General features: G+C 55.2%; 1 protein-coding gene across 1 annotated transcript in view; it reads right to left on the bottom strand.

Annotated features, from left to right (window-relative positions):
* The window catches only part of KIRREL1 (kirre like nephrin family adhesion molecule 1), a 75,238-nt gene extending 53,517 nt beyond the window's left edge, over positions 1-21,721 (bottom strand). The window contains exon 1 of the mRNA XM_063146325.1: positions 21,571-21,721. Within this exon, the coding sequence (XP_063002395.1) occupies positions 21,571-21,628 (58 nt within the window). The 5' untranslated portion in view covers positions 21,629-21,721. The remainder of the gene's footprint in view (positions 1-21,570) is intronic.
* Between the last annotated feature and the right edge of the window lie 5,616 nt (positions 21,722-27,337).

Below are 27,337 nucleotides of genomic sequence, written 5' to 3' on the forward strand. Positions count from 1 at the left end.
ACATGTGTTTTTCCTTGTGTGTTGTGTCTTTTTATATTGTAAGCCTTCTAGGCAGGGACTAGCTTGTTGTACAGATTACATGTAAGCCATTCTGAGGAGCAAGAGAGAAGTACATACATACATACATAATAAAGCATGTCTCTTCCTGAAGAGTGCCAACTTCAGATATGAAGGAGAACGGTTTTAAAGGGTTCCAGAGCAGAGGCAGAACGTTGCTTGCCAGTGACTACAGGAGTGCCCTGAGGATTCCTGGTTCAGGCAGAGTCAACATTTCTCCCCTACCTCAGTTCCAGGACCGATCAACCTCAGCTGCTTTCACACGCAGGGCTTTAAAAACACTAACCACTTAGACTTTGCGAAGATGGAATTGATTGTCCCTTACGAAGCTGCCAATCTTAATATCCGCCCCAGAGCCCTTGTTCTCTCACCTGTCACTCTTACAGGCACCAAGGCCAGGTACAGGAGACAGGGCCTTATTGGTGGTAGCCCTCCAAACTCTGGAATGCGCTCTCCAGAGATTCCCTTTCTGTCCACATTTAGGTGGGGATGAAAAACTCAGACTCTTCACTCATTTCCAAGCCTACTGTTTTAAAAAGTGATTGTTTCCCGGGGTTGCTTATTACTATAAAGTTATTGCTATATACTCACTACTATAAAAGAGCATTTTGCTATGTTTTATACTTTTAAAACCTGTAATAATTGATTGTAGGTTGGTGGTTGTTTTGGTAAACTGCTTTGAATATACTTGTGCAGGGAAAAGCAAGCTATAAATTGAAAAGGCAAGGAGGAAGAGGAAGAGGAGGAGGAGGAGGAGGAGGTTTGCTACACAAAGAAGCATCCCGGCCAATGTGGGTTTTGCACAGGCATCACAAACCCGATATTCGAACCAGGAGCAGCTAAGGCGGGAAAACCTGGGCCACGGGCCATGCTGCCAGACCACGTCGTGGCTCTCTGACGAACAGGATTTCTTGAGCCGTGGCGGGGGGGGGGGCTCAGAGGAATCCAGAGCAAGGACATAATGATTTCTTGGAGCTCTTTTTGGGGGGGAGGCAAAACTAAAGTCAGAGCCGCCTCTGCCGCCCACCCACCCCCCTGCATTTACTTCCACCACCACCACCACCTCTCTCTCTCTCTCTCTCTCTCTCTCTCTCTCTCTCTCTTTGCAAGCATTCCTCCAGTGGCAGCGGGTGTTTTGCGGGAAGGTTTCTTCCCGATATTATTTGCAAATCCTGTAAAGAAAATGCTGGAGAGATGAGAAACAGCCTGTGCTTTGCGCTCCGCTCTTCTCCCCCCCCCCCCCACGCTGGCTCTTGTGGTTGCAACCCTGCAATGATCCTACAAGCCTGGAATTTGAGGAATTTCCTGTCAAGACTCACTGAAAGACCAGAGAGAGAGAGAGAGAGAGAGAGAAAGAGAGGAGTTGGGGGAGGGAGCCTCTAGCCTTTCACCCTCCTCTTTCCAAAGCTCCCCTCGCCAGCCCCGTCTGCGTTTGCAAACTCTCCTTAACTTCACCAGGGAAACTGGAGGCAAGATTTGCAACCAAGACAAGACCCTTGGCTTGCAAGACTGAAAAACCACACAGGCAGGCAGGCAGCTGGTGTTGCTGTTGTCCGCCTCACTTTGACATTCTCTCTCTCTCTCACTCCTGAAAAGTTCTGCACATCCACCAAACCCACTGGGGAGGCCAGATCTAGAATCCCAGAGTGGGGGTAGGGAATCTGGAGGACTGAGAAGGAAAACAGGCTCGGGGAGGCAACCGGCCGTTTTCTTGACATGGCATCATGGAAACGCTGTGTGGAAGAGCGCTGCTTGAAATCTCCCACGCTTCAGAGGCTCAAGGCAGGGGCTGCCTCAATGTCATGGACACGGCAGGACCTTCCCCGATGTGGGACTCCCCAAAACACGTTCAACTACAGCTCCGGTCGCTAACAGACCCCCCACCACCACCACCCGGCATGTACTGGCTGGAGGATGCGCGGAGTTGCAGTCCGACTCCCGGGGAGGATAAAGCTTCTCCAATCCTTTAAAAAGCCACCTACACCGGCAACCGGCGCCCCTCGGAGACTGCGCTGCTCCAAGAGTGCCACCCCATCATGTGAGGGGCAAGGGCCGGACCAGAGGTGGACTTGGGTCTGACCCAGCAGGGCTCTCCTACCACGCATGTACATGCTTATAGAGGATGAGCCAATGATAATTGTCAGCTGGGATCCCCGGAGCCTCCGCGTACAGAGGCTGTCTACCCATGAGTACCCCTTGCTGGTGAGAGCAAACATGGGCTGGCAGCCTCTGCCATTCCCAGCTTGTAGGGCTTCTCAGAGGATGCTCAACGTGGCAACACCCACCTTAGTCCAGCCCAGCCTTCCCTGGCCTGGTGCGCTCCAGAAATTTTGGACTACAACCCCCAGCATTCCAAACTGCAGGCCACACTGGTCAGAGCTGATGAGAACTGAAGTCCAAAGCATCCAGAAGGCACCAGGTGGGGAAGGTTGGGCTGGTCTAACGAGGTCCGTTTTATGGAGACGTCTATCAAGAGTCATGATAGCTACATAGAACCACCACACACAGGGGCAGTCTACCTGGAAATCCTAGTGATAGTGCAGTGAATGGCAAGGTGAGCCATCAGCTCAGCGTCCTTCTTGGGAGCTTGCTGGAGGCACCTACTTAACTTTTTCCTCTTCCCTCTCCATCGCTTTTTCTTTGTGAGTCGTGTCTTTTTAGAAGGTACGTGTCTAGGCAGGGGCTGCCTCGTTTTTACTGACCTCATGTATGGTGCTCTGGGACCCTTTCCGGCTGAGGAGCAAGATCAAAACGATACACAACGTGCACGCTACAGCCCCACGTGGGCAGAACTCCCGGGAGAGCAGGGATGCACTCAACCTGCTTCCTCGTGGAATCATGGCCAGAATAAGTTAGGTAAAAGGGTGGCAGGAAACACATCAGGAAGAACAAAGGGAAGGAAAAATGCCAGCAGCAGCAACGCCCCTCCTCCTACTGCCAGCCCCAAAAACCCTCGGGGTCCCACGCAGCGGCCCAACCACTCGGTACCTAGGAAAGGTGGTGTGCAAACGCAGCCAGTGACAAGCCCGCACTGGCCTCCTCTGCCCAACGTTTCCCGACACGGGCAAGTTTTATGAGTCAACGTGAAGAACAGTTAAGAGGGGAAACCCCAGGAGAGCCACCGAATTGCTCTCTCCTGCTTCCCCCCACGGAGACACGCACACTCTGGGTTTCAACAGAGTTTGCCTCTCGGGGCAAAACAACGGGACAAATGCCTCCCTGTGCCGCAGGCGGCAGAGCTGAAGACAAGCTGTCGAGAACGTCTGCGGCACGAGCCCAATTTGGGGCGGGGGGAGAATTTCAGGAAGAACGCCGAGGAGCAGACGACAGGCCTGGTGGGTTGTGCAACGGGTCCCCGGCCTCACGGCTACAGGCGGGTTTGCGCAAGGCCTGCCTGCCAACGTCAAGTGAGGACTTGCATGTGTGAATGGAACTTTCCAGGCCGCTTTGCACAGTGCCTCGGAAAGGAGCAGCTCCCTTTAGACGGCGCGGAGCGGAGCCGTCAAACGCAGCTCCTTTACGTCCAGAAAAGCTGTAGATAGACCTGGAGGGGGGAGGAGGAGGGAATTCCAAAGAGGCACCCTCACTCCTGCCCTGTTTGTGGATTTCGCCACCACATCCGGCTGACCCCTGATTTGAGATGCAACGGGACATTTGGAGTCCGGTGCAGCAGGCTTCTCCACCACCCAAAGACGCCCAAAGCCCACGAAAAGGAAGCCAAATCCGGACAACAGACCGGCCAGGATAAACATCAGTCCCCAGGTGAAGCTGAGCAGGGCACGAGGGACCACGGGTCTCAGGAGAGGAGTTAACCAGGCCCTAAAGTCATGCTTTTCCATCCCTGTTTAGGATGTGCAGTGCGGAAAGAGCAGGGCAGCGTTCCTGGGCTGTTGTGGGTCATGCAGCTGGAGAAAGCTGCTGTGGAGGGCAGGCGGTAAGGGTATCCTTTCTGTGGCCCTCCTCCAAAATTTACCCGTTCCGATTCCGCCATCCGGAAAAGCACACGAGCCGGTCCCCCAAAACACTACAGCACCAGAGCCCACGATTCTTTCGTTGCTCCCGGGGAAGCCGCGTTACCAAAGGCGGAAGACGAGATGCCGATGTGAGGACAGGAGGACGTTGAGGGAGCGGGACGGACCCCGGAAGAACCACCCCAGAGGGGACAGAACCGTCACGCCGGGGCCTTTCGTACGCCCGTTAGGATCGCCACAACTGGGATGGCAAAACAACCACCACAAAAGCACCACAAATGACGAACGGAGCAAACAAACGAAGCAGCAGTGCTCTCAAGAAGCGTGCAAGGGAAACCCCGGGTTATTTCTTGAGATGCTCAGGCTTCCTTGGCCCAAAATGCTTGGAAGGGCTTTCTGGGCAAGGCAGGATCATACCTTAGCAATGGGGGGCCTGTTTTGCACCCAGAAGGGCCCGGATTCAATCCCTGGTGTCTCCAGTTTCAAAGGTCTCTGGCAAAAAACAACAACAACACAACAACCCTGCAGGGAGGCTGCTATTGGTATCTGAGCCTGGTTGCTTCTAGCAGCACGGGGGGGGGGGGCAGAGGTGAAGGCGGAAATTGGGTGTCTGAAGGGTGAGACCGGACTTTTTAAAGTTGGGAGGCACTGAGGCGTCGCCCACCCTACCCCCAAGCCCCTTGGACTGCAAAGAGGCTGGCTCCCTCCCAACTCTGTAAGGAGAGCAATCAACCTGGGTGCCCTGAGGCAATGCTTCCTAAGACAGGACAAAGGACGGTGATATTCCGGGGTGGGGTGTCAATGGGAGCCAGGGTGGCCCAAGGAGGCAGAGGTGATAGGCGGAGATGCCTCCCCTGGCTTCCCCCGGCCCCAGCCGACAAAGCAGGTCAGTCTGTGTTGGAACTGGGCCAGGGAGGCGACCTGGCTACTTTGCGCTCTGCAGGAACTCCGGATGAGGAACAGGAATCTAAGGGGGTGGGTGGGTGGGGTACAATAGAGGGACCCCCTTCCTTCCTTCCACTGCCCCTGGAGAGGAGGGTGGACCAAGAAGGAGAGGTTTTACTGGAGTCACTTTGTTATTTGGGATGTGTGTGAGGAGGAGGGATGTGTGTGTGTGTGAGAGAGAGAGAGAGAGAGATAGTAGACTGAAGGAGGTTGGAATTCAGGAGCAGCTCCCTCGATAATGGCAGAGACCATCCAAGCCGCTGTCTGTTACTTAATTATCTCTGAATGGGTTTTTTGTTCAAGCCTTTAAACATTTACTCTGATTGGGTTGTAGCCTCCAACACGTCTCACACACACACACACACACACACACACACACACACACACACACACAAAGCTGATCTTCCTTTCTTTGGTGTTTCTATGGAAACACCTCCAGGCATACAACTGTTCTCCAATTTTGCAATAAAAGTTGGATCGTGATATTTCACCGCTCCGCTCCTCTTTCCTCCTCCTCCTCCTCCTCCACCGCCTTCTCCCCCCCCCCCTCCGCTCCCCAGAACCAGAACCTCCTGGCATCCTCTACCTTGCACACACCTTGATCTGGATTACCAAGAGACTCCAAATGCTTCACGTGGAGACATCCCCGCTAATTTGGAAAAAGGGGTCACCTTTCCACAAGCACAGGAATGATGGCCACCAAATCTGGATGGCTTTAAAAGGGGATTTGACAAATTCATAAAGATAAAACTATCAGTGGGTACTAGGCCTGATGGCTATATATTACCTCCCGCTGCATCAAAGGCAGTATACTGGGGAACACAAGCGAAAGGCTGACCATCACACTCACAACCTCCTTGTGGGATTTCCATGGGGGCATCTCGTTGACCTCTATGGGAGCCAGAATGCTGGGCTAGAGAGACCTTTGGTGTGATCCAACATGCTTAATTTTTCTCCCACACCAACTGTTCAGGGCTGGTATGTTCTTAAGCATCCCTCCCCTGCCACTTTGGGTACCATTCCTTGGTAGAAAGGCAGGGCAAAATCATAGAATACACACACACACACACACACTTTCATCTGAGCAAAAGCCAGACACACAAGGAGAAGGAGAGAGAGAGAGAGAGACCTCACTGGTATAAGAGGCGAGGAGAAAAGGCTTTTTGCAAAAGCGTTCAGCAGTGACACGAACCCCACGCCCCTCCGGCTGGTTTCGCAGGAGTCGCTCCAAAAGCAAGCCAAGAAGCCCAGCCTTCACTCGCAATTGGCTTTGCAGTATTGTCACACAGCCAGACCTGATCAGCTACATAGCACCATTCCCTCATCGCGTTCAGTACGTGAAGCCCAACTGGATGGGGTTGGTGGTGGTAGTGGTGGTGGGGCTATATCGAAGAAGCAGCTCGGAGGCAGTGAGGGGGGGAATGGAAAGTATTTCAGCCCCCCAAAGGAGCATGCCTTTCACAGCCCCGTAGAAGGCAGGGTTGACGCAGAGGCTGTAGGGTCTTCCACGGGCCCGTTACTCACAAAGGGGCTCCAGTCATAGGTCTCTATGGGCCCTGGGACCAGGCAGGTTGAAAGGAGCCAATACATGCAGGGCCCCCTGCCAGCCAAGGCGTCCAAAGGCAGCCTTTTCAGCCTTACAACTGCATCAGCAGCCTGCAGTCCTATCCAGGTAGTGAAGACGGAGGTCCAGCTCCGTCGCCGTTTACTCCCATATGCTGGGAAACTCAAGTGCGCAATGGATTCAGAACTTCCTCTTTGCAGTGCAAGGAGTCCACCTACATGAAAAATTAAAAGACTTCTGCCAGCTGCACTGCCATGGTTCTCCTCCAAAGAATCTTGGGAATTGTAGTGTGATGAGGGTGCAGTGAATGGGGTGCTAGGGATCCCCAGCGCGCACGCACACACCCTTCCCAGAACTGCACTTCCCAGTGCAAAGCGAATGACTGCACTACACCAACTTAGATCTCTGGAGTAGATCTACGAAGTCTCTGGTAATGTGCGTCCACCACCCCCACCACCCACAAGTTGGCTCAACTCTACAGCATCCATTCTTTGCCTCCCTAATCATCATCATCTTCACTTCTTCAGCTAAATGTCAAGAACGAGCACGTGTTGTCATCTCAAAGTTGTCACGCACAAAAACACTCTCACAAAAAAGCCCTTGCATTTTCAATGGTCGCCCCCAAAGTGGAGCTGGCGTGGAACAGCCCAAAGGCAGCATTCAAGAAACCCAAAGGGATGGAAAACATGTCCGCTACCAGTCCATTGTGGAGAGGCCAGGAGCGACCTGGAACGACCCCCTTCCAACACCCAACAAACGTAAGACCCAGGATTCCGTGGGTCGCTCCCCTCCCACCCAGCGCATGCTGGGAATGAACGTTTCCTGTCCACCCCAGTCTGGTTTCAGTCTGTACCGCAGGAACACCCTGAAGAAGAAGAAAGAGGAGGAGGAAGAGGAGGAGGCTTCCTGGCCAGCCTTGAACGAGGAGAAGCAACATGGCTCCACCTCCTGAGCGGAGGAAAGGATCCTGCCGCACCGACCACAGAGCCGTGCGGCTTCTTCCCCAAACCTAGCTGGGGGAAACTGTCCAGAAGGTACCAGCCAGTTTGGGGAAGCCCTGCCCTTTCTTTGCCCCCCACCCCAACACCGGCCAGGGGCTCGTGTTACCTTGGCCTCTCCTTCCCCCCCCCACCCCCACCCCACTTTTGCCGCTCAGAGCAAGAGGTTATGAAAATGAGCTGCCGGTCTCCGGGGACTCTAATTATCTGCTAAGTGTGAAAGCCGGAGTGATTAATTAAGAGATAATAAAAAGCAAAGGAGTCTGGAGAGGGAATAACGGGTGCTTTGATGATAAAACCTGAGGTAAGCCAAGCAATTAGGGGAATCTTTATGAAGAGTTAGCAATAATCCCCCAGTAACCATTGCCAAGGAGGGGGGGGGACAAGAAGGGAGGGGGAGCGGGGGGGGAGGAAGAGGAGAGGGGAATGTTAGGGGCCAGGAGGCGAAGGGGGAAGGAGGCAACCAAGTGCGCACCAGGTGCCCAGAAGGTGCTGGAGAACCTGTGCGAAGCCGTGGACGGACGTAAGGCTGGATCAGATGAACGGTCCATGCAGTCTTCCCATGGTGGCATGTGGCAGCCAGCTCCCTCCAGGAATAAACCTCAGGCCTGCGGGTGAGATCTGGCCCTCTAGGGCTGCCCCACTTCGCCCGGCTCCTGCTTCCCAGTTCTTGCACAGCCTCTAAAACCCCTTTCCTCCCACGGCTTCCTTATTGGCTATGAGAGCTGATGCTAAAACTGGGGGCCATGTTTTGGGGGCAATTGTTGCCCCGCCCCTTCCCCTGAAGCCCCGCCCACCAAGTGACCCTTGAGAGCGTCTCCAAGATTGGATTGGGCCCTTGGGGCGGAAAGATGGACAGGCAGAGAAGGTAGCTCCAACTCCCACCCAGACCCAGAAAAGCCCGTCCCTTGTCATCGCAAGGCTGCGCTTCCAGAAAAGTAAGGCACTCACTCTCCTATATTCCCTCCCACCCACCTCCTGAAATAATTTATCATTCATAGCATATTTTCCTATGCCAGCTCAGGCTTATAAAGGCACTTGCTTGATCCCCTGGGGTGAGTACGCATTGCCGCCAGGCGATTACGCAGCTTCCACAAACTGGCAGACTTTGGGCTTCCCCCACCCCGTTTCCTTTCAAGACGTTGCTGCATCAGAAATCGCTAACAGGTGTATGGGGTGGGAGGTAGCAAATGTTGTGGGTGGGCGAGTCCCGTCTGGAGGCTGCGGCTTTGAGCGGCCTGTGTTAGGTTGTCCCCGTTTCTTTGCTGCACCAGCTGCACCGAGCTGCTTGCGCACAGCCCAAGACAAGCCGGCTTGCAGGTGGCTACAAATGTGATCAATTGAGGTAGGGGGGAACCTTTCGCTCCCCAAAAGAATGGAGGAGGAAACTATTTCCCTGTACTGTTCAGTTTTAAAGTACTGGGCTGTCCCTCACGTAAGGCACTTGACAGCGTACAGGAAAACAGGTCCCAGCCTCCAGGAGCTTACAGTCTTAGCACAGACATGGAACCAAGAGAGCAAAGTGGCATGAACGTGGCTTCTGCATTTATAAGAAACCCTATTTTGAGCTCAGACTTGGTGGAGCTCCCCTGGCATAAACCGCGGCTTTCCTTGGTTCAGAGCAAGCCCTGCTAAGCAGTGCAAGGGCAGCCCCCTTCCTCTCCCCCACCCACCCCCACCCCGTTAAAACACACACGCACGCACAATCATTGCGCTGGTTCCAACTTGCACTTCTCCACATCCAACATTGTTTTCCGTCCTTCAGCAAGGAAAGAAGCGAATTTCCCCGCTAGTGAATTATCTCCAACTTCTCCCGCTCCATTCGTGTGATCACAGCCACAAGCACCCTTTCCGGCTGAGAAACAGTCAACCTCTCCCTCCTCAGGGGGAAACAGAGGCACCACCAAGGTATCCTTACATGATATGGGAGGGAGGAGAACCGCCCACCCAGGGTCCTCGACTACAACAACACAGGCTCCTGACTTCCTGGACCATGAGAAGCATCTCTTCTTTACAGCTGACACAGGCACACGAAGGACGCAAAACACGTGTGTGTGGAAGGACCAGGAGATACTCTCTTGCAGCCTTCGCCAACGGGGGCCCCTCCAAAGGTGTTCTACTACAACTCCCATCAGCATAGCTGGGGGTGGGGGTGGGAAGGCCCCAGATTGGAGAAGGTGGTCCTATGACAATGGAACCCGTGACCTAGGGAGGTGGTGGGCTTTCCCACACTAGAGGCCTTCAAGAGGCAGCTGGACAACCACCTGTCAGGGATGCTTTAGGGTGGATTCCTGCCTTGAGCAGGGGGTTGGACTCCATGGCCTTGTGGGCCCCTTCCAACTCTGCTGTTCTATGATTCTATGGCCAGAAGAGCCTCTACGGGCTAAGAAGAAGCCCCAGAAGCTCGGGGAAATTGACTGGGCTTCTGGAGAGAAGCATCTGCTCACCCCGGACTGCTGGCTGTGACCAGAAAGCACCCGGTTAAGCACTATAATCCTGAGGCCAGCAGGGAGCCTGTTTGCAGCAGCCTCCCAATTTTGTTAAGTGGCTTTTAGAGCATGGAAGGATTGCGCTTGGAGAACCAAAACCGGAGGAGGAAGAGGGTGGTGGTGGCCAGGAGGAAGGTGGCCAGGCGTGTCCAACCCCTGAGATGATGCGCCTTACAGAGAACAGGGGCAGGCTTAGCCCCCCTCAGGTGGGGGATCCTCCCCTCTGGGTCTGCGAGGAGGCCCCTGCAGATACCGACTGCATCTATTCACCCTGCTCCTTGCCTCCGTTGGGGAAGGGGTGTCTCCCAGCCACGGAGCACGAAAGAGCTCCCCAGGGAGATTGTGCAAACTTTTCTGGCTCGCCCCCAAAGCTTCCACGCTCAGCGACGCAGGGGCAGACTTGGAAGCGCAGGCGCTCATCATGACCTGCCCCCATAGCCACGCCCTCATGGAGACGCAAAGACGTCAGGCAGCTGTGTGGATCCACACCCTCTGCGCCAGGAGCAGGGCTTCTGGAATGATCACGGGTCTGAACTGTCTGTTCAACACCAGGCCGCCCCAAAACACTTTAACGCTCTATTGCTATTGGGGAAATCCATTCTCTCTCCCCCCGCCCCCAAGCCCCTGTGACGACTGCAGCTCAGCTCAGAAGGAAGCCTTGGGTGGGGTGGGCAGATGGCGTCAGCATCCCTGCTAACCAAACAGTGCTGGCACTGCATTCCTGCCTGCGAGCCCGGATTCCACTACACCCTTGCTCATAGAATCGTAGAATAGCAGAGTTGGAAGGGGCCTACAAGGCCATCGAGTCCAACCCCTGCTCAAGGCAGGAGTCCACTGGAGGAGTGTGCCCGCGGATCTTTAAAGGGAGCCCGCAGCAAGAGCGGATTAAAGGTCCACCTAGCTGAGCATCTGGGAGCAGCCAGCCCAGCGCCCCCAGGAGACCCCTCCTCACCATTTCCTGCAGCACCCAGGGACAGAGCTGAATCCAGGGGCCGCCCCGCCTGAGGTGGGCTGCATTGTCCCCTCGCAGAAATCAGCCCTGCTCAACTCCTGGCTCCCTCCCTAGCAACAGCCCATTGCATCAGATATCACTCACACACGCTCACAGTCACACTCCGAATTCGAGCGGGCAGGAGGTCTCCGCCCCATGACCTCAGCCACGCAAAATTCATTCGAAGGTCTAATCGTCTCATTCTTGAGTGAACTTTGCTGGAAATGCCTGTTGGAAGCCATTAAGGCTGCAATTCCATGCACCTTTACCTGGGAGTAGGGCCCATTGGAACGCAATGGGCCTTACTTCTGAGTAGACATGCTGAGGATTGCACTCTAAACGGGTAACAATCCAACTTAAATAAAGGAGAAATGATGCCCCCGTGTTGAATTTGGGGTTTCTTGATTGAGGCGACATTTTAGATTCAGGCCTCTCCGGGTACGTTCAGCACCCACAATGGATCTCCCCTGCCAAAGTTCTTCCGCTCGGTGTGTCCTGCTGCTGCCAGGCCGCTTTGTCTGGGCCGAGGGAGGGTGCCCTGCTGCACTTCAGCCGCACCCCAAGCATGGAGGCCTTTTCAATCCCTGCCTACAAACGGATTCACACCATCGCCAAATGTACACCCAGGCTTGCTCCACTTCTCCCTTTTGCGGAGTGAACACAAAGGAACCCCACCAGCGCCCCCCTCTCCCTTTTGGCAAGCCCCCACCCCCGCCTCCACCGGTGCGGCGACAACCATTCCGCAAGGCCGCCCGGTCCTGCAACCCCAGCTAACCTCTCTCAGCTGCCTCCGTGGCTGGGCTGCTTCCTGCCACGGGTGGCTGGGCCCCAACAATGGCTCCACTCAGCCGGGAAGGAAGGCATTTCAAGGGGCTGGCTGGGAGGCCCTCGGGTGCCCATCAGGGCTCAGGCGGGGATGCTGCTTGGGAGAGAGAGGCTCAGCTCCTCGGCCCCAGCAAAGGCCACAGGAGCCCCCGAAACTCAACTTTTGCTGTGCAGAATTTGGTAAGGCCTCCCTTTCAGCTCCAAGTCTAAAATGAGAACCCACAGCAGCCTATTTGGAGATGTGGGGCCTTGTGTGGAAAGCAGGGATGTGGGGGAAGAGACAGAAAAACATTGGGGGGATTTTTTGGCCTCCAAATATCCCAAAAAGGAGGGTGTTTTTCCTAGTATTTCCACCGCCACCCTTTTCTCATAGCATTTTCCAGGGCCGCCACATCTCTATCGCACAGGGCTGGAGTGAGAACAAATCCAAAACAAACAGGCCCTTTGTAACTTTGATAGAAAACAGCATTGCGATCCTGTGTTGGTCATTCCAACAACACAGACAAGCCATGAACTCTCTCAAGCTACAGCCTATCACAGCTTGGGACCGCAACACCTGATGGAACGCCTCTCCCGACATGAACCTACCCATACACTGCGCTCAACATCTGAAGTCCTCCTCCAAGTACCTACTCCCAGGGAAGCTCGGAGGATGGCAACAAGGGAGAGGGCCTTTTCAGTGGTGGCCCCCCGGCTGTGGAATGATCTCCCTGATGAGGCTCGCCTGGCACCAACACTGTTATCTTTCAGGCGCCAGGTCAAGACTTTTCTCTTCTCCCAGGCATTTAACAGCATTTAACAACGCTAAGTTTGTTTTTTAACGGACCCCAGAACTGTTGTTTTTAAATGGATACTGTTGTTTTTAAACTGTTGTTTTTATGTTTTTGATGGTTTTAAATTTTGTATACTTTTTTTAACGTTTACTGTTTTTAACTTTTGTAAACCGCCCAGAGAGCTTCGGCTATGGGGCAGTATATAAATGTAATAAATAAATAAATAAATAAATAAATTCCAGTTGAGCCCGCAAGCAGGGGTCCAGCTCAGACATGCTCCTCTGGCAAGCGAAGGAATAGCACCTCTGCACATGTACAGAGTTCCATTACATTGCAACTTGAAGAGAGCCCTGTCGCCTTAATGTGGGGAGATGGAGATCAAGCCCCAGTGACTCACAAAGGCCGCTGGAGCCCCAAGGAAATGTGCCCCTTCCCCTTTGTCCCAGCCTCAGCACAGCACTCAGCCAGCCAGGAAAGGGCCACGTAAGCCGCCGTCTCCCTGTTGAAGGAGCTGGATGACTCAGGAGTCCGGGCTGGAAGGGAAGGCAGGTTTGGACTCCCTCCAAACAACCATCCTATCTTCGCGGATCTCTGCCCTCTCAGCGCTTACTCACCAGCCAGTCTGAATCTCAGGTGTCGCTGTGCAGAGCCCCAGGGCGAAAGCAACGGAAGCCCAGTCAACACAGCTGGCTTGGGGATGGAACAGGAGGGTTAAGAACTACGCAAGGCAGAGGCGATCGAAAACCAATCAATGTCCCATGAAAATGCTGCAAAAACAGATAACGCCAATAAAACCTACAGTCCAAAGATGATGGGAAGGCCAGCAAAAATGGGGATAGGGGGTGTCTTCAGAGCCTTCCCAGAGACCTGCGAAGAAGGAGACCCATGAACTCCCAAGGGAAGCCAATTCCAGGGATGTGGGGTCACCACTGAAAAGGCCTTCTCCCTTGAACCACACCTTGGGGCAACAGTGAGTTCCACAGATATCTTTAGTGTCATGAGAAGGTCTTCCTTTTGGAAGCTGGAAGAGGCTTACAAGTCCAGAACTGGTTGGGCACCATCTGTTTCTTTTTATCGCTGTGCCGGCAAGGAATTCATTTCTACGTTTTAATCGAGATTCATTTCCGTCTGCATTTCACTGCCGCCCGCTGCTTTGAGTGCCGTTTTTGGTGGGAAGTTGGGATAGAAAGTTAATAAATAAATAATAAAAGGATGAATAATAAATACATCTCCTAGGAACAGAGGAGGCGGACTCATCCTGAGTCCGTCTAGCTCATGATGGTCTATTCTGACAGGCAGAAGCTCTCTGGGGATTTAGGCTGCTTCTTTCTTTGCCCTACCTGAAGACTGAACCTTGGATCTTCTGTATGCAATGCAGGAGCCCTGCCCATGGACTTGCGGCCACCTCTATGGGCTGCCCTACATTTCTTTGAGAAGAGAGGGCTACAAGGAGGCCCGGAAGACAGAGAGGTTTTCCTTTCGCTACCTCTGAGCGTCTGCAACAATTCCAGAAATTCTGGCATGGGAAAAGTGGAGGATTGGGGCTTCTCTTTCTCCACCCCCACCCCCAGGAGCAAAGATGGCCTTGGAAGCACATAGGCAAGGCCTGTTGACATCTCTCCCGCTAACCAGACCAAATGGCTTCATTGTGAGCGTCGTTGATGCAAGTTACAGAATCGAGCCCTTTCCATTGTAGGATGGGAATCCTCTGGGCACGGAAGAAATGTGGGGAAGCCCACAGCTTTCCTTTCCTTTTAAAACCTGCACTCTTGCATGGAACATCCAAGAAGGCTATGGAACACTCTTCCTTGTGAGGAGGGGGAGGGGGGCTATAGTGCTGCTGAACTAGCTCAAAAAGTTCTGGGGGGTGGGGTGGGGAACCCCACCACACGCAACTCCAAATCCCACCATGAGCTTTTCATGAAGAACGGCTTCCCCTCTGCCCTGCGTCCATGCCAAGGTGTGGACGGCTCAGCCGTTCCCCAGTACTTCCCAAGAGCGATCTGGAGAGTTTGGGAAGCTCCTTCATCGGCCTCCTGGGCAGGGTCCTTCTCGCTGCTACCACCCAGGAAACCGCCGGGTGACCACACCGAATGGCAACAGCCAGAAGAGTGGAGGGCCCCCCTCTGTGCCCCTCACCCCCAGCCTGCTGGCTCAGAGGGCTCCCCGCCAAGCCAGGCCTTCCCCCCCCTCCTCCTCCTCCATCATCCCTCCTAACGACCCCGGCAGGTAAGCGGCAGAGCGGCGGCTTCCGCGTGGGCAGCTTCTGCCTGACAGTTTCCACACAGCGCTAATCAATCTGCCGTCAAGCTGCCATTATCTCCGGCGCGACACTCACAATATTTACGCAGCTCTACTGGGGGAGAGCATAAGTCAGGGAATGGGGGGCTTCCTGGGAGTTGCATGTTGGTGAGGGGGGGAGAACAGGTGGGTGGATGCCTCCCGCCCCCACAATCAACCGCTCCAAAGAGATTTCCTTTAGGGGTGGGAACTCCATCGGGAGAACGGGGCTGAAGAACAACGCGAGAATTCCATCGCTGGACCGGATCCAGGTGGGTCCCTGAGCCCAGCTGCCCAGGCCCAAATCCACAAGCGTGAAGGGCTCGTCTTCTTTATGTCAGCAACCAGTATTCAGTGCTAGGGTGCTGCGCCTCCACACGGAGGTTCTATTGACTCAAACAGATCCACCATTTCCATCTCTCACGGCGAGAAACCAGAGAAGAGCCCTGAAGCTGCATCGGGGCGAGGCGGGTCTGTCAGGTCTCTCGAATCCGGCTTTGTGCTCCCTACAGGGCCAACCAGACACGCAAGGGAGGCTCTTCAGCCGGGCCCCTTCCCTGCTGCTCCTCCCCCACCACCAGGAGAGGCTCAAGATACGTTGCTGCCTACTGCGAAGGACAAGATGGTGTCCCCTTCCCATTCCATGGACAAATGCCAACCGGGCTGGCAGTTGAGCCTTCCTGCAACTCTGGTGCTGGGACAGCATCCTCCACTCCACCTGAAGGCACCTGGCTATCTTTGGGTGTACACAGCAGGGCACCTCCAACACCTGGCTGCCACCTCCCAGCATCTGCTGCCTGAGGCAACTCCTTCACTCTGGCCAATGATAGGGCCAGCCCTATTCCTCAGCTCCTGGTTCTCAGAGGAAGCCCCGCCCCTGAAAAAGAGAGGTCCCGTGTGTGTACCTCTCTGGGCTTACGGGTGAGACAGGATCCTGGACTGCGTGACTCCTTGTCTGTGCTGATGCAGCATTTCCTGGGTCCACAAAATATATTTCCCTGCCTTTTTGTTGTTGTTTATTCGTTCAGTCGTCGTCAACTCACACACCTACGTCTGTTTGGAGCACATCAATGACCCCAAAGAGCCAACTCTTTCTAATGAACAAGGCCATCGCTGGCTGGTCACCTAAAGGCGATTCTGACTCATTATGGGCGACCAGCCGCATCGCCCATGTGTCAGAGCAGAACATTAATCGCCATGAGGTCTGGAGGATGCAATCTACTGCCAACATTTCCCCCCCAGCCTTGCAGCCCAGCCCACAGAAACATAGCAAGTTGACACTTTTCTCGCCACAGATGGCGAGCGGCGATGGGAAAAGCAGCCACCCACTAAATCCCTGAGTGCCAGGCTGCCAAGGAAGGTCTAGGCGCCAGGCCACGTCAAGAAAGGGGGCAACTCTGCCGCCCAACCAACCCATCTTCAAAATCCAGCAATGCATCATGAACCTCAATGGGACGGGCAACTCTTTGGGCCTCCTCCTTTTGCCAAATTCTCAATCGCCCCCCCTCCCCCCTCTTCATTCCCAACAATTAGCTTTAATCTTTTCCGTTTTAAATTTCCCCCATCCTTCCCTTGCAAAAGGAGATGAAAAATAATCCACACACACAGAGAAAGAGGGAGAGAGAGGCTCAGAAAATGAATGAATATTTCAATTTGTGACACGCCGTCATGGAAAGAACCCTGGCGGGTGATTGAGAGAGGGCGGGGTGGGGGGGTGAGCGGCGGAGGGAGAAGAGGGAAGAAGAATGACTTTCATTTAGATAAAATACAGAAAATTATTTAGCGAAAAATGAAGAGTGATGAAGCTCAGCCAGTGGTAGCGCTCGCACACGCACACGCACACCAGTCCCTGATGCAGCCTTCACCAGAGCTGAGCAGCAGCAGCAGCAGCAGCCCTGCCCCAAACCTCAGTTTACACCCCCTCATCTATATCCTCCCTCAATAAACACAATCTCCCCCCACTCCTTCCACAAGCAAAATTATATACACCTCCTGGGGTGTGTGTGTGTGTGTGTGTGTGTGTGTGTGTGTCTCACACACACACTGATGTGCTTGGCTTCTAGTTTTTGATCTCCCCTTAACAAAAACAAAACAGAGAATCACCACCAGTCCAAATACTGTCTTAACCTGAGGGGGGGAGGGGGGGCGTGGGAAAATATTGAAATTTTCAAGATGACCCCTCTAACCCGTAAGAGGACATCCCACGGGCAGCCTTCATCACGGAGGAGGGTTGGATGCGAAGATGCTAATTTCCTGGCTTCACGCACAGATGATTTTTGCAATAATGGGGATTTGTTTATTTATTTTATTTTATTTTTACTAATAGCCCAGGTAGGCCATCACCCCCACCTTGACAGGTGTAAGCTGGTTCCAGGTTTTCTGTTGGTGTGAGAGCAGAGGCTGTGTGGATCAGGCATCGTCCCCATAGAGCAAGCGGGCTTAAAATTAGCTTTACTCCTTAGGTATCAAAGGAGAGGGGGGCACCCTCTGAAGCTGGCACAAACAACCCCCCCCCCAGGAGCCAGGGGAGGCTGTTTCCAATTAAATCTCTCTCTCTCTTTCTCGTTTGCCTTTTCAACAATATAATTTCCCCCACCTCTCCCCGTTTCATTACATCATTACATCAACACTTTGCAGCTTAAAAGGAAAGCTCTTTCCTGCACTGTGTTGCCCCCCCCCTCCTCACCAAAATAATTCAAAAGATTTCCACAATGGGGAGAAGGGAGGGAATTCATTGCGCACACACACACACACACACACACACACACCTCCTCGCGATGCAAAGAGGGTCCCTCCCTTCCCCTCCCCTTTCACCTTTTAATTAAAAGGAATGTGGCCGCCAAGGTAGGCCTTGGCTTCACAGATCACACATCCTCACCCCTCTTGCACCCTCCTTAGCCATGCAGCTTCCAGGCACTTTCTCTCCCCCACCCAAATCATGTGTCCTCTCCCCACGGCTTTCCGAAGGGAGGCGTTTTCACGACAAGAAGTGCCACAGAAAGATGCAGAGTCTCACAACCAAAGCCACGCTGGGACTGAAATGTTTGCAACCATCGTCCCAGGACACTGTTTCTGGTGATGTTAGCAAGTGGCGTGACGTACTGCAATGCTTGCTCCGGGCTCCACCAGCCCTCTCACATCAAGTGGGTGGATCAGCCTGGAACCGTCAGGCCTGCGGAGCAAATCTGGCCAGCCTGGGCACCCCAACTTCCCTCTGCACCCCGTTTCCTTGGCAGCCCCCCCCCCCACCTTCTCCAGGCTTTCGTGCAGTTTCTCTCCCATTCCAGAAGGCTGAGATGCCTCCCCGAAGGCTTGAGAGAGAGGCACTGGTGGCTGTAAGTTGCAAGATGCTGGCATTTGGGCTCCTCCCCTATTTCCTTTCACCCCGCCCACTGCTGGAACTCTGGGGCTGAAAGCGGTGCCCTAAGGGAACCCCCTCCGTGTACCCACCCCACTTGGCATGCATGGGCCCTTTCCGCACTGCACTGGTGTGCACCCCACAGGGGGAGCAGCTGTTCACCCAGAGCAACCCCCACCTCCTCGTTCCTGGAGCCAGACTCTCCCTCTTGGGACCTATGCGCACAAAACGCTGCGCCCCATAAGCACGTGGGAGAAATGCACCCCCTTTGCTGCCCACATTCCTGTGGTCACAGATGCGCCCCCAGGGACAGACAAAGTTCCCCTGATTATCCCAATCGGGATCAGGCCAAAATCCATTATGCCCAGTCTTCTGTTTCCAACCATGGTCAGCCAGATATCCCAAAGGGAGTCTCCCGAAACAGGACCTGGAGGCAATGACTGTTTGTGGTCTGTTCCGGGCATCAGGCCTTCAGAAGAAGAGCGCCGAGGAGGAGGAGGAGGAGCTATTTAGCTCACAGGGTTGCACAGATGCTCTCCTCGTGCCACGGCCTCGCAGCAGTGCCAGGGCCAGCCTCCTCTTCTCTCTCCTTCAGCGGAAGTGGCCCAAGACAGCAGCCGGGCCACCATCCATTGCAAAGGAGACCCCTCCTCAGCCACCTAGAGCTCCAGCACTCTCTGGAAGGGAGAAGCCCCTCCCTCCCTCTCTTCAGGCTGCCTTTCATTGAGTGATGCTCTTACAAAGGTCCCATCCTAGCAGACTCCACAACGGCGCACAAGCGTGAGGACTGGGCTCTGCATTTATCTGACACACAAGTCAAATTTACCAAGGGCAGAGAAGCAACCCCCCCTCCCTGCCACACGCACACACACAAACATCTTTGGAGAGCCATCATCATGTCAAAGAATGTGCCAAGTCACAAGTCTCCTCTGCAAATCCCTCAGTCGTGTATCCTAGACATCTGGTAGCCAAATCAGGCACTTTCTAGGGCAATCATGAGAATTCTCAGTATTACGCAAGTTTCTGGTCCTCATGGATTAAAAACACACACATTCCGAACTCAAAGGTTTCAATTAAAAAGCTACTAATAATGGGGTTTGGGGGGAGGAGAGATTGTGTTCAGAACAATTGCTTGTCCCTCTACTCGAACAATCCCAAACAAGTTTTCTGGATCCACGTCTTTCTTGAAAGACAACCAACACTTAAAAAAACCAAAATGCTTTGCAAGCAGGAAACAGAAGACTCACACAGGCCCCAAATTCTGGACCTGCTGCAAAATGGGCCTAGCTGTGGCTGAAAGCGCGATTTAGAACTATTAGTAACATGAAGCTGTTTGTGACATATGGGAGGTGGTGGTGGTGGTGGGGGCATTAATTATGATGTCATATTTCTCTCCAGGGGTGCCCAGGCTGGTGCAAACAAAGTGGCACACACTCACACCTTGCTAGCAAGCAAAGGTCCTGCTAGCAAGATGGAAACAGAGACCCCCCCTCCTCACGTTCACTCCCCCCCCCGCACGGTGTTTAAGAACATCAGAAGGGCCCTGAGGCTGGATCAGACCAAGGGTCCACCCAGTCCAGCACTCTGTTCACACAGGGGCCAACCAGCCATCAGTCAGGGACCCACAACGCATGACATGGTGCAGCAGCACTCTCCTGCCCATGTTCCCCAGCAACTGGTGCACACAGGCTTACTGCCCCTGATGCTGCAGGTAGCACAGAGCGGATAAAGCCATCCAAATTGGTGGCCATCACTTCCGTGGCTTGCCACTCCCCCCCCCTTGAAGGTTCATCCTGAAGCACAACCCCCAACCTTGTGTGGGAAACCACTGGAGTTCCATACCCCCCACCATCTCTCCCCCGCCCCCGCCCCTTTTATGGCCCTGCTGCAACAGCATCCCAGCAGGCTGCCCGGGGGCGGGAGCACTCAAGAATTCGACTTAGCCCCCCTATCTGCAGACGTGGGGGAGAGAGAAAGCGAGGCCCTCCGCCCATCGCTGATGCAACCCACCCCCTCTCCTTTCCCAAAAATCGTCACCCGCCACAATCTCGCCTCTCCCCCCCCTCACCATCCTTCCTCCCACATCCCCCCCCCCCGCTCGCCCCGCTCCAGCTCTGGATGTGACCGGAGTTTAATTTCCAGGCATTTGCAGCAGACACATTTCTGGGTTCACAAACAGCGCCTCCCCCCACCCATCCCCGGAGCACCACATCACACCCCACAGACAATTCTGCCCTAGAGGCACATCTTTTGTGCCCCTTGGATTTGGGCGGGGGGGAGGCCTGGATGCTTTGGAAATTCCACATCCACACATCCAGGGGGCTCTCCCTCCACCGCCCCCCGCCCCAATCTCCCCCATGACATGTTTTAACTTTACTCCGGACGGCAAGAAAAAGAAAACGCACAGCAGCTATTTTTCCAGAGCTGCTCCCCCCCCCCCCGCGCGCCATGGTCAGTTTTACCCTCGCCCCCCTCACCCCCCCTCAATCCCTTTCGGATCCCTTCGGCTTCAACTCCCCCCCCCATCCCAGACACACACACGCACACTTTCCATCTCCGCGAGTAAAACAAAGCAGGCATCTGGGTTTGCAAACCACAAATGTTTGGGGAGGGATGGAAGAATGGAGGCGGGGAGGGGGCGGCCGGGGGGCTGTTTTTTGGGGGGGCTGCCTCCTTCAGGCTGCCTCCCTTCCCGCTCGACACCGCGATCCTACCCGAGTTGACTCGGGAGCAAGCCTCCCGCCCGCCCGCGTTCTCCGCGCCTTACTCTCAAGGAAGCGCAACCGCACGCCCTCCTCCTCCTCCTCCTCCTCCTCCTCAGAATAAGTCCCGCGGAACACATCGGGGCAATCTTCCTCGGAGGCAAGGGAGGGGAGCGAGGAGCCCCGATCCGCCGTGGGACCCTTCGGCATCCAGGCCGAGAACTTCGTTCTCACTTGTGTTGGGGGGCGAAGACAAACGCGGTGGAAAAGAAAGCCCTAGGATCGGGGCCCGCAGGAAGCGCGACGCCCGAGGAAGCGCCCTCCGAGTTACACAAACTGCACTTGGCAACGAAGCCAGAGAGAAATATACGCGCGCCCCCCCCCCCAACCCTCCGCGACCTTCCTCCCCAAACTCTCCTCTTGGAAGCAAAGAGAGAGAGAAAACCACAAATCGGGGGGGGGGGCTCGCCGATCCCTTCTCCCAAAGTTCCCCCTTCCAAGTTTCCCCCCCCGGGAGGAGGAACCGGAGTGCGCCCCCCACCCCCCCGCGCGCGCGCCCCGCCACCCGCCAGCGCGGCTCCCTCCCGGGCTCGGGCTCCGGGGCCGTCGAGGCTCACCTTGCGCGAACGCGGCGTCGGCTCCCGTGAAGACCCACAGCACGGCCCAGGCCAGCATCGCTCCCGGCTGGCCGCGCTCGCCCCGGGCCTCCTACACCATGCCCGGCGGGGACCGCAGCGGACCGGGCCAGCTCCCCGCGACGCCGACGCCGACGCCGGCTTCTTCGGCTTCTTCGCCTCCTCTTGCCGCTGCTGCCGCCGCCGCTGCTTCGGCTGCTTCCAACTCGCTCCTCGCAGCACAAAAAAGGAGGAGGAGAAAGAAAGAAAGAAAAAGGAAGGGGGAGAAACTCTGGGATTGAGAAGGCAGGAGGAGGAGGAGGAGGAGGAGGCGGCATCGCCAGGGGAGGGGAGAGGCGGGGGGGCGGGCGAGGCGCTCCGGATTGGCCTCCTCCTCGTCGTCGTCCTCGGCTTCCCCCGGCCCCCGCAGGACACGCAGCGCCTGCCCGGCCGGCCCGCGCTCCCCTGCCAACTTGGGCAAAGTTCTAGCATGTGTGGACGCGGCTCGGCCGCAACCCGGCGCGTTTCCCCGTGGCGCGGCCCCTATCCTTGCCTCTCCGCCCGGGGCCGGGGCGCTTGCCCGCGAGGAAGCGCAGTCGGCGGCAGCCCAACGGTCTCCCCCAGCCCGGGGCTGAGCGAGGGTCTATTCGAGAGGAGAAGGGGCGTGCAGCGCAGCGGCACGTACTCCTGAGTAAACCTGTGCCAGGGCGAACACTGCGCAGCTCTCTCCCGCTTCAGATCAAGGGGACTCAAATAGTCGTCGCGATCCGAGGCCTGCTTACTTGGGCGTAAGGCTTCGCGGGGCTTTCCCCTGAGCACGTGCACGCAGTTTGGGGGGGGGGGTGGAGAGGCGTGGCCGCATCCCTTGGGAGCGCGGCTCCGCTTAAACAGGCCTGGGATTGCGTCGGATCAGGACCTGCGGAGCACCCCCCCCCCCCGCCCGTCACCAGATCATTTCGGGACAGGCGCCATCTGGGTTGTCAAAGTCTGTCTGAGAAGCTCCGTGAAAAAGGGCCCTAGAGAGCAAAACACCCAAGCTAGGCTGGAAGGGGAGGCGAGAGGATTTTGGACACGTAGGTGCACATTTCATCCCCCCCACCTCCTCTTCCCAGGGGGCCATCCTAGATTCCCCCCCCCCCGCAATTCAAAGTTCTCCCCTTTCTTTGCAAGCATCTCTCTCTCTCTCTCTGTGCCCCACAAATGAGAGCTCCCAGGTCCCCCTGTGGGTGGAAACACCACCAGTTCACTCCCAGGTCCCCCTGTGGGTGGAAACACCACCAGTTCGCACCTAGGGGCCCACAGCCAACCCACACCTGGATCCGTCCAACATCCTCTGGAACCCAGGTCCCTCCACATCAGGTCTTCCTGATGTCCACCTGCACAGGGCTGATTACACACTGGGAAAAGGGTAGCGGAGAGCATGTGCAGAGTATCTGAGATAAGAAAGGAAGTGACTTCCAAGCGGCCTTAAGACCCAGCAATTCTCTCCCTGCAAAATGAAGCGCACTTGGCCATCTGACTGCCTTCCCTGTCCTGGTGCCCTCCATGTGGTTTGGACTACAGCACCCATCATCCTCGACTGGCCTGATGGAAGTTGTAGTCTGGAACATCTGGAGGGCACCAGGATGGGGATAAACCTGTGCCAAATAAAGAGAGCATGTTTTCAGAGTCCCATTTATTTACCACCATCGCTTAGGGCAGCCTGATGGGAATTGAAGTCCAACCCATCAGGTCTGGGGCGGCTGCTTTTGGGCATTCAGGGCACATGGAGTCACCCCACCTTATCCTTACAACAGCCCTGCGAGGTAGATTAGGCTGAGACACGGGGACATGCTGGTGAGTGAACTCCGTATTGACTAGGGGTTTTGAACCCAGGTCTCTGCAGGTCAACCCTTTCTTAATTTTAAGGGCGTTCCAGGCCCCCTTGTGAAGCTCTGCCCTCCTCGCTTGGTGGCGTCCAATATCTAACCCACAATGCATTTACTGAAGTCCAAAACAGGTCGAAATACCCTAACCGTAAAAACCACAGCAGGGCCCAGCTGAAAGAAAATGATGGATAGCAGCAAGTCAGCGTAAATCACTTTACAAGTGGTTAAATCCCACACAGAGCGCAATGGGGCTTACTTCTGAGTAGACCTGCCTAGGATTCTGCTGTGAAACTAAAGCTGTTTTCAGCATTCGCGGAACCGTCACGGAACAATACCTGTCTGATACCTGCCTAAGACGCGTGTTGGAGGGCGCAGAGTGTGGGGAGACGGAGGCGCACGGGTGAGTCCGCTGGGCCACCTTGCTCTTGCCTGTGGCTCTGGCAAGGCTCTCGCAAAGGATGCCGGATCAACGAGAGCGCGAATTCAGGATTAACACAGATCAGTTAGGCCTTAAGTATTAAGACAGCCCGGACTGGCCCTTCTGCTGGGTAAATTTAAAAGAGATCACCGGGCCATGGGAATTCTAGATCATCTGTTTGTTTTTTTAAGCGTGAATATAGGCTGCGCAAGAGTAGAGCCGGCATGGAGCTAAGTCACACCGGAGTCTGCGGTGGGCTTCTGGCTGTCCACTGCTGGAAACAGGACGCCCAGCTTAATTGGCCCAATGGTCCGATTCAGACTCCAGGCTCTTCCCCTCTTTATTGTTTTATTATGATTTTATTAGAATGTAAGCCTATGCGGCAGGGTCTTGCTATTTTATTGTTTTACTGTACAGCACCATGTACACTGATGGTGCTATATAAATAAATAATAATAATAATACTTGCATTCAGCAGGGACGCACAGCCCCACAAGGGACGGCCCCCAAAGTAGACTAGGAGTGAGGAGAATGGGATGAGAAAATTGAAGTGGGCCATGCTTACCCTCCTGGGCCGGGCCTTTGAGTTTGGAGGTGCCACGTTCCATCGTGGCAGTCCTTGAGGACTCCTCCCACGTGGCAGGCTGCCGTAGATGCCGTGGTCTCGCCATACGGGGTCCCAGACAGCACCGGTGGCAGGCTGGCTCCCATACTCCCAGTGGGAAGGCCACGTCCATGCCACCGTCTGCACACACTCTGTGCCACGGAAACGCCGTGGTCCACTTCCTGTGGTTCCTCTTTGGTCCTTGTCACAAACAGACCGGGCTCTCTGTTCTACACACACACACACACACACACACACACACACACACACACACACGTGAGACTTCAAAGGGCTGTCTCCTCTGAAGCCCCCCTCCCCGACCTTCTCCTGCCCCCTTTCCCCCACTCTCAACCCCCAGAGATTCCTGGGGGGGGGGGGCAGGAATCCAGATTTCTTTCTAGCCGGCTTCGCCCCAGGCAACTCAGGCGGTGGTCTCCATGGCAACGCAGCAGCTCCCCTTTCCTCTTCCACAGCCCCAGCACTGAGTGAGGTGCTGGGAAGAGACAAGACGTGGGTGGGTGGATGGGGGGATACCCAGCCGTGGCCCCCACAAGGCCTGTCTCCCCCCCTCCACTCCTGTTCATATGAAGGACCCCCTGGAGAGTGGAGAAACTTCCACCTTCGCCTGAAGTCCCCACAAACTTGGCAAGGAGGAAGAGGAGACACTTCTGCAGAAGCTCACGGCCGCCCTCTGGTGATGGCAACTCGACATGGCCGGCCCCTCTGAGGAGCCCTTTGCCGCCCCCCAAGCCCACTTGCTCTCCCCGGGGTGGGGTGGTGGGCCTTGCAGTGTGTGGGGGGGCTGCAGTCTAGGGAGCCGACCCAAGCAGCCCTCCCTCTGCAAAGACATTCCTTGCTATCGAATCGTAACATTTCAAACGTCGGTAGCACTTTGCAGACGTGGGCCCTGGGCTGTAAACCTTGTGACGAGGCGGGCAGTCGCTATTATTGTCCCAGTACAGCAGCCTCTGAGGAACGGCTGAGAGGGTTGGGGGTGCTGAGCCTGGAGAAGAGAAGACCAAGGGGAGGTGCGAGAGCAGGCTTCAAAGCGCTGAAACGCCGTCATGCAGAAGATGGGGCAGAATTGTCCTCTGTTGCTCCAGAGGGCAGGACTTGAACTAACGGAGGCCGCAGCGAGACAGATTTCGGCTAAACATTGGAGCTTTCCTAGCAGCCAGGGTTGTTGGGCAGGGGAGCAGGCTGCCTGGGGAGAAGCTGGGCTCTCCTTCGCTGGAGGGACTGCAGCAGAGGCTGGCTAGACATCCAAGCTTATGCCTAGGGGCTCCATGAGCGGTTGTCTTGTCACAAACAGCTCTGCCCTCCCACAGTTGGGGTCAGGGAGAGGATTCATGAGAACAGCCCCCCCCCTGCTGCCCCCCCCCATCTGCCACCTGAGGCAATGGCTGCTCTCCGCCAGCCCAGGAGAAGAGCTCCTGGGAGGAGTTTATCTGCTCAATGCCGGCACTTGCATTCTGCAGCTGACCACTAAGTGTAATTAAAATTTTAATGAATTGATTGATTTATCAATTAACAGTAAAGCAAGGAGCTTGCCTGTCTCCAGTTACTCTCTTAATAAGCCTAACTAATCCACCCGGAGTCCAGAGTTTTCCAGGCGGGTGGGGCACCTTACGAAATGCCGGTTGCCCCCCCACCCTTCCAGTCAATAGCTGTCAGTGTGGTTGAGACGATGACAGGTTTGTTGCTCACCGTTGGGGTAGGGGATAGAAGAGCAGCGCGCGCGCCCCTTCCACGCAGAGATGGGGGACTTAGCGTCAGCAGCAGATGGACCAGGCAGTCTGTTGGCAAAGGAGCATTCCAAGAAAGCCACGAGCATCGTGAATCCCATTCGCTCATCAGCTCCTCCAGGGAGGAAGCTCAAGCTCAAGCCTTGGATCGCGACGGGCCGTATCACGCCCTGCACACCTTGCACAGGCACGCGCCCCTCGCGTTTCTTGCACGTTTCTCCCGGGCTCCTTCGTCTTTCCCCTTTCGTCTCATCCTTCGCGCAAGGGCCTCCAACCAGCCGAGGTTTATTTTTAGACAATTAGCGGTGGCGGTTGAACCAATTAACAAGGGAGCCGAGAACAATTCGCTCCAGGGGAAGGATGTAGAGAGAAGGAGGTCAGGAAGATGCACCCTGGGACAAACCACACGGTGGAGAAGGGCTGGTGGGGCACCCGGGCACCTCCGAGGCTGGTTGACCACACCTCCAGGGACTGCTAGCATGTGTGAATGCGGTGGCTCAGCAGGGACAAAACTTTTCAATCACCTCACACACAAACCGATGTTCGACGGAGTCTCCCTTCAATGAGAATGTGGATCACCCAGGCTGGTCCCGTTTAATTTCAGAACCCAGGGTTCCTTGGTATTTGAGAACAGGCAGCTAAATGTGTGCACTGATGCTCTCAGTGTCTTTATCGAATTGTTACACTTCTGTCCTGCACAGACACACACGAAGATGGAGCTCTGGATAGCGTCCGTGGACGTCCCCAGGCCACCTTTCAAACTGGACGTGAAAAGGACCCAGCCCTGGCTTCATTTCCACCCGAGGGCTGCTACACAAGACGGTGTTACATTTGCAAGACGCCGTTCACACATGCAAACATCGTTGCTTGGCTTTAGCCGTCATCAAACAATGGGAACGTGTGGGCGCATGGCCCGTCTGCAAGTTGCTGGAGCGGGCCCACTGGCTGGCCTTAAGAGATCAAACCGTTGGCCACTTCAGGTGCTGCTGCTGCTATTGCTGTGTGGTTTTGATCCCTTATTCTAAGCTATCATCATCATCATCATCATCATCATCATCATCATCATCATCATTATTATTCCAGTTCAGACTCAACAAAGACCTGTACGTACCGGCTCAGGACCAAAGTGCTGAGT

Source organism: Elgaria multicarinata, chromosome 21, assembly GCF_023053635.1.
Source record: "Elgaria multicarinata webbii isolate HBS135686 ecotype San Diego chromosome 21, rElgMul1.1.pri, whole genome shotgun sequence".
Lineage (NCBI taxonomy): Eukaryota > Metazoa > Chordata > Lepidosauria > Squamata > Anguidae > Elgaria > Elgaria multicarinata.